Source organism: Uranotaenia lowii, unplaced genomic scaffold (genome assembly GCF_029784155.1).
Source record: "Uranotaenia lowii strain MFRU-FL unplaced genomic scaffold, ASM2978415v1 HiC_scaffold_288, whole genome shotgun sequence".
NCBI lineage: Eukaryota > Metazoa > Arthropoda > Insecta > Diptera > Culicidae > Uranotaenia > Uranotaenia lowii.
The window spans coordinates 42,477-50,000 of NW_026598188.1; the positions used below are offsets into that span (position 1 = coordinate 42,477).

The 7,524-nt window shown below is 36.8% G+C and overlaps 1 protein-coding gene across 1 annotated transcript; it reads right to left on the minus strand.

Moving 5' to 3' along the window:
- Positions 1-2,909: 2,909 nt before the first annotated feature.
- LOC129759840 (pleckstrin homology domain-containing family M member 2-like) lies at positions 2,910-7,518 on the minus strand. The gene is made up of 6 exons (XM_055757374.1): positions 6,663-7,518; positions 6,391-6,604; positions 6,035-6,328; positions 5,427-5,786; positions 5,246-5,362; positions 2,910-5,187 (listed from the first exon to the last, which is right to left on the minus strand). The coding sequence occupies exons 1-6, from the start codon at positions 7,397-7,399 to the stop codon at positions 5,059-5,061; spliced, it is 1,851 nt and encodes a 616-aa protein (XP_055613349.1). The 5' UTR covers positions 7,400-7,518; the 3' UTR covers positions 2,910-5,058.
- Positions 7,519-7,524: the final 6 nt, after the last annotated feature.

Here is a 7,524-nt window from a genome sequence, read left to right on the forward strand (position 1 = left end):
TTAATTTTTTTTCTTATATATAAAAATGGAGGTGTTTTCTTTGTAACAACATCACGTATGAATGGTCGGTCGAAATGAAGTGAAATTTGGTATCCGAGGGTTTTTTGGGTCAGAGATGGTTTGTATAATAGTTTCAAGAATCTCACTTTTTATAGAAGGGGGGTCCCAATACAAATTCAAATTTATTTGTTACGATTTCCATAAGAATCTATTTACGAGCACGGTGCAGTTAGGGACGGGTAGATGAAATTAAACATTTATAACGATTTAAACTTTAGAAGGTAAAACGAAGTTTACCGGGTCAGCTAGTTTATTATAAAATCAAACCGAAAAATCAACTCACATTTAAAATTTTTCTAAAATTTATTTGAGTTTTATTATTATTTTTTAAATACTTATTTCCTTCAAAACATGTATGTTATTGAGTCAATTTTGAGGTTTAAAAAAACTTGTTTTGGTTCAAAATGCACTCACTATATTGTAACTAGTAACTAAAGGGTACGAAGTTAAGGTATTCGAAAAAGTTGTTCAATAGAAAAGCATTTAGGTAAATAATTCATCAATTGACACAAAAACAAAACGGTTTCCTCTGAACTCATGTTTCTGTCTTGGAGCTTTTCGTGGAGTCAGGATGACAGCACGACGCAGTGAAATTCTTCGAGGCACGTCACGTTACATTTTGCAGGATACGCACGTTTATTTTGTGTAAATTTACGTAACAATAGCACACAACCATTAAAATCGATAATATCTTTTGCATATGACGTCCATAAGCATTTTTGGTACTTTTTGGCTTTAATTTTTTTTTCGTCTTTTTGGTTTTTTTCTTCCGTTTTTTTTTTAAATATTTTTTTATCCTTTTTGTTTTTTTGTCTTTTTTGTCCTATTTGCCTATTTGACATGGGGTTCCTTTAAAACTTAAAATCAACAAAATAATTCTAAATTTGATCGTACAATTTGATGGGTTTTTTTTAAATTCAATCATTTTTTCGCCCTTTCACTGTCGTCCCCTAGCGCCTTTTTTGGCCTTTAAGTGTTTATTTTTTTGTATTTTGTCTTTCTTTGGTTTTGATTTGATTTGTCTTCTCTGTCTTTTTCATCTTTTTGTCATTTATGTTGTTTTTATTTTTTTTGTCTTTTTGTCTTTTGATCTTTTTTGTCTTTTGTGGTACTTTTAGTCTTGTTTTACATTTTTTTTTCTTTATTGTCACTTTTACTTTTTTCAAATTTATTTTGGTTTAGTTAACACGTTTATCATTTTCTTCAAAATTGAAATTTGAAAAATCTGATTTGGAGACAAACAGAATTAAAATTTTATACCTAGAATGATAATTTCTATATATAGGGGAGATAAGGGCATAATGACCACCTTGAGGAAAACGCTTATTTAACTGCGGAGAACAGCTATAATATGTGAATTACATCATTGTTTCGTGTTCAGACACTCCAATAGTCTATTGCCTAATTAGATGAAACTTGAAAAATTAGATAAAAACGTTTAAAAATGCATTTTAAATTTTTTTGCCGAAAGCTGAAAATCAGTCACTGTAGGGGCATAATGAGAACCCACCTGGGGCAGCATAAGCACCATTAATCAAGGCACGATGAGCGTTTTTTTGTCTTTATTAGAGAGACTTTTAGCCTTTGGCTGGTTCGTCTAGATGAGCGTTTTCTGCCGGGGAATCTAGCAGCGAGTTCGACTCGATGAAGTCAACTGAATAATAGAGCTACAGCTTGACTTGATTCATCGGACAATTTGGCCTATTGGTAAGGTGTTGGACAGGTAATCAATTCCTGGTCAAGGTTATTTTTTTTCATTATCATTCATGATCGATGCATTTTGCACTAAACGGTGAGGCGTAGATTCATCAAACAAAGCAATAACAAAATAATCTATTTAGGTCTGTTTGTAGAATTCAAAGAATTAACACATGCTCATACATTATGTTTCTGGTGTTTTGTTTGACGGATGATGCTACTAGCCGTATAATGTAATAATCAAAAAAATCAATCATGAATGGTATGTACAAAAAAAAATCTCCTCGAACAGGAATCGAACTCGAGTCTACTGTTTACCTCTCCGACACTTTACCAATAGGCCAAATCGACAGATGAAACATGTCAAGCTGCAGCTCTATTATTCAGTTGACTTCATCGAGTTGAATTCGCTGCTAGAATATACGGCAGAAAATGCTCATCTTGCCCTGATTAATAGTGCTCTGTTCGCCCCAGGTCAACAAATTTAAGTAAAAACGCGTTTTAAAATGGATTAAAGTGCAAAATCAAAAATTTCATGATGGTGAAAATTGAGAAATAATGTGTAAATCATGTTGCAGTGCGTACATTTCAGATCAAGATGATTTAAAGGTCATAAAAGCTTATTTGGTGGTGCTCAAAAATTATAATATTTTCGTCACTTGAGAACCTAGCTAGTTATTATTTAATATTTCTGTAAAGATGAAAAGGATATTTCTTTTTTGGTGAACAATTAATACTATAGGTAGTACAAAACAAATCCTCATGAAAATTTGTTTCAGAAAATACGTACTTTTGTAGAAAAAAGGAGTGCTTATTATGTCCTGGGTGCTCGTTATGCCCTTATCTCCCCTACCGCTATATTTATCGAACAAACTGTAAGCTGTTACCAAGTTGTCCAATATTTATTACCGAGTGTTCGGTGATTTTTACCGAATGTTAGATAATTTTACCGAACACACTGTGAATGTTCGGTACGTAACTTGTCGGTAAAATGAATTACCGAACTCGTAGTTTCCCGGTTAGTTTGTAGACTTAGTTAAATAACTTTATCAACTTTTTTATCTTTGCGTCAAAAAAAAAAAAACTTAATTGTGATATTCTGAAATGTGATTCAAGGGATTCTGTTCGGATAAAATAAACAACTCATCGACCGTGTTCAACGCCGCATTTTTCTGCATCCAGTTGTATTGTGATTCAACATTTTCTGTCTCTTTCTTCTTAGGGTTCATGAGCTCCGAAATTACTTATGTATTTGGTATTTCTGTTTAGCCTGTTCACTGGGGGTTTGTTTCACTGTTTATTTTTCTTATTTTTCTGTTGCTGACAAGATAAGTAACTATTTTGAAAGTCGGTTTGCAAACCGCGTTTTGCTTTTATGGCTGATTACAAGTTTTTGGTTTTATGTTTTTTTTTTAATTCTCAGGTAATGGCAAACCGTACTGCTTTTTTGGATTATGTAAGTATTAGATTTTTATAAATATTTTATCGTATGATTCTTATTTTGCTGCATACATGGTTTGAGTATCTGTTTACCTTTTTTATAGTCCCATCTCAAAAATCAGTCATGTCGCCCTTACAAAATGAGATTGTTCATTCCTTTGTAGATCAGCACGGGTTTTTGTTAAATCATAAATCTTATTGAAAAAAAAAAAAGAAAATATTGCTGTTTTCGTTTGACTACCATTACGATACCTATTTTTTATTTATATCAGTGGTTAACAGCGTTTCACATAAACTTCTTGATGACTAGCTTCGATTCGATACAATTTATTACAATTAGGTGAGACCGATTGCTTGAGAGAAATTCCTAATTTAAAGTTCGTGAAAGGTTGGTTTTATATAGGAGTACCTAGATGTTTGATTCAGAACAGTGCCAGATCGACAAAGGAGTTATTTTTTTTGTGTTGAGTAATGCAGCATGAGGCGAACTTCCCAGTACTGGAGCCGTGATATATTTGCGCGTTTCGTTTCACTTTTAAGCTGAATGTTAGCTGAATATATATTTTTTTATATACTTATATAGGTTATTGTTAGTTGGGGCGTGTATTGAGTTCATTTTTAGCTATTTTTGGTTTCTGGTAAGCCCAATATATAAGCCGTGAAAGCACATCAAGCAGAGATTCTGAGCATGGTAAATATATTATTCAAAGTTACAATCTCTGGGGTAATTTAAGCGGTTTATACGATTGGTGCTAAATTCTTATTGTGAATAATGCGTGATGAGATTGGATGGATGATTTATCATTTCAGCATGATAGAAATGTCATGGTTGTTGAATTATCAATTGTTAAAGGGTTAAGCTTTGGTAATCGAATTTGAATTATGAATTTAAATTTTTACGTAGATCCGAATGAGACTCCGATAAATAATTAGATTCTTTTAAAACTTAAAAAACAAACTTTTTAATACTTTCTTAAAGTTTGTGATGTATAAAAGCTACCGGAATGGTTATGAAAATAAACTGAAAACAATATGGCGCAAGCAACAACAAAAAAAAACTATCCATGGTTATTTAAAGTGGAAACAACAAAAAATAGCTGAAAAGTTTTGAAATCAACAAATGACACAATCAAGTATGACTCTTGTGTAATGAGAAGCGTTTGGGGCACGATTTGATTAACACTTTTATAAAGTCAGTAATGTAGACCATCAAAAATTCAGAAACACATAATGTGCATCTACAGCTCAGTACATTGATTATAAATATGAAGCTAAATATCTAAATATATTTATGTAACCTTTTGCGTACATTTTTGTGTATATAACATGCTTGGAAAGTATAGTGTTTTTAACGAATAATACTTTGTAATTTCACAATTTTGATTTAGCTTAGTTGTTATATACGTATTGTCTATATATTTATAGAACAAATTTTTACAGCGTTCCGAATAACTTAAGCACCAGGACGTAGTTTGTTGAGAAATTTTCTCAGACACAAAATCAATGGTATGAGTTGAGAATATTTTTAAAAGTTACCAAGCAACGAAATGAAATCTCTTAGCCGAGACAAATTGGAGCCAGCCAAAACTTAAGTCCCTAACAAAGCCTCCCTTTTCCAGTAGCACTTATCCTAAGAGCTATCACCATGTTTATACTTTTTTTTATCAATCCTTTCCCTCAAAATACCCTTGTCCAAAATTAACCCGAAATCTATAGTAATCATTTCTGAACGCAGGGACTGCAAGAAAAGTTCGGAAGGATACAAAACTTATGTACTATGGTGGTTCATATACGCAGCGACAGCTGTTGTCCTGTGGCTGGTTGAACACCGGATGAGTAGTAAAAAACTGTGATGTAAACTTACTGTGGATATCCGAGCGCAGCCGACAGTAAAGGTTCCCAGGATCGATTGATGTCCAAGAACAGTTTGGCGCAGTGCTGGTACAAATCATCTTCACTTGTTATGATTGAAGCCGGAAAAGCATCGCTCTGTAACATTTAAAAATTTTAAAACTGTGCAAGGATGAGGAAGACAAGTTTACAATACCTTTTTCAAGTGCCAAGTTGATTCCAACATTGACAGGAATCGTTCCTGTTCTGAGCTAGTTGAGAAAAAGACAACCAAGTCGTCTGAGGTTTCGCGAACTTCCTGGCATTCGAATTCCTAATAAAAAGGAATAAAGACTTGTTAATTATTTTCAGCGTTGCAAAACTTAAAACAATCTTACCAAAATACACCACCAATTGGACGAGTTAGCCGGAATTTTTACGGCGATCATTTCATCGATGCTGGCGCAGGTCAAAACTTCTACGCCGGAGTTCTTGCCGTAGAAACTGCTCATGTTGGTGTAGCTTTGGTCGTCACCGCCTCCGAGTAGTTCGTCAACCGTGGATGAAGGTCGCCTCTGGTAGCTACGAGCAGGAGAATTCAACACGTCTCCAGGGCAATTCTGTCGCAGCAGAAGGTTTGCCTTGGTTGGGGTGCTGGTGGTTGAGTTGGAACGCCGATCACTGGTAGTGCTTCCGGCTCCGGCTACAGTCGGATTCAATTTGTTGGGGGTACTTCCCGTGGAGCGGATCGAACTTATCTGAGGGGTAAAAAGAAGAGACTTGTATGTATAGATGGATAAAAGGAAACCAACAAGGTGCGGAGAAGCGTCTATGTTTTTCCATTCTCTACAAGCCAATCAACGATCAGCAGACTGACTGAAAGCATCATATGTCTTTAAGATATGATGTCTCTTAAAGGAGGCAGTTTCGTTACGCGAGATTCAATCTGCAATGACCCCCTAATGTGTTACCTTAAGACATACTTCTTGATCAAAACTTCACTTACCTCACTGTTTGTATCCAACATGTTGGAGCTGCTGAGCTTCCTCTGATGTCCGGACGGAGTAGATACAGTAGACATCTGATGCAGCTGTTGTTGTTGTTGTTGCTGCTGCTGAGTGTTCGGGTTGATATTTTCCTTTGCCGGGGACATGATTCTGCTGGAACAAGCACTGCCACCGGATAGAGTAGTGGTTCGCCTGAGTGGAGCATTGAAATCCTCCCGCAGAGTCAACAGATGATTAGAAGTCATAATCAGAGTACAGCCGAGCGTTTGACGTCGCTCCTGTAGCTCGAAAAGCTGTTAAAGATACCATTGTTAAATTGGTGAATATTTTATAGCATTTTTTTCAGGAAACTTACCCCACTAGCAGCCTGAACTAGAGCTTGTAACCAATCGGATGCAACGTACTCATCGGGTGCGGCTAGTTGAAGCGCACCAGTACGAAGAAGTAGCTCAAAACAATAGGGTCGTCCCGAGGTGAGTGATCGTCTAGCACCTTGACATTCCGCCAAAGCAACGGCCCAGGTCGGTAACTTTTGACTTGCATCTCCAAACAGATAAAGAACACCGGCTCTAATGAATGGAATGGTTATAAAAATAGTCAAAATCGGAAAATTAAAACAAAACTTACTTTAGCAAGAAGTAGCCCGCCGACCATTGGTCTACAAATCCAGCATGGGACATTCTGCGGTGCATCAGGGGACCCTTCATATTCGGGCCTAAAGGTTCATCTTCGCCACCAATCGATCCAGCAGGAACATTAACCACAGCATAGAACTTCCAGGAGTCTTCGCGGCTAACGTTCGAGTGATCTCGAACGAAAGCTTGCAGCGGTGCCAAATGATCAAGCGTTAGTTGACCAACCGCCGGTAAAATGAAACCTCCACGACGGGCGCAAAGCTCCAAATTTGAAACCAATCCATCAGCCGGGTAAGGTCCTCCAGCTAGCAGTACCTGTTGCATATCCCTCGCTGAGTTGCTCAAAAGAACCGTATTCCCATAGGGACCAACTAATATCACATCCAGTTCCGAGTAAGGAAGCACAAACTTGTTGCACAATCGATTTCGCACCTGATCGGTCACGTACAGTGTCTTGTCGGTTAGAAACACCAGCACCGGGGTCATATAACCTTCCCGGCTGTATCCGTTATACAGTTTGAAAACCTTCATCAGCACTTCGTTATCGTTGCGAAAAATGTGCAATCGATTTCCGTTGAAAATCTCGATTGGGACTTCGCCGACGCCTACCCCACCACCCTCGAATTTGATGTCGCCAAGCACCAGCCCGTAGCCTCCTACCCCGATATGCGAGTCATCCAGTTGGATTTTATCCAACTGCGAAGTCGATGAGCTCAGTTCGATTTCCATGGCAATTTCGGCATTCAAGTCCTCGATTAGTTCTCGATTCAAAGAGCGAACCCCCTTAGGTACCAAATTGTCAAACAATTTTCGCTCGGTGTTAAGCTTCGATTGGAAAAAGCTGTTCTGTTTTA

Excerpts from the sequence above, each read along its gene's own strand:
- LOC129759840 (XM_055757374.1), bottom strand. The coding sequence starts at position 7,399 with ATGGAAATCGAACTGAGCTCATCGACTTCGCAGTTGGATAAAATCCAA. Across the intron at positions 6,605-6,662 it reads GCGGGCTACTTCTTGCTAAA|AGCCGGTGTTCTTTATCTGT; the intron begins GTAAGTTTTGTT and ends TCCATTCATTAG. Across the intron at positions 5,363-5,426 it reads CCAATTGGTGGTGTATTTTG|GAATTCGAATGCCAGGAAGT; the intron begins GTAAGATTGTTT and ends CCTTTTTATTAG.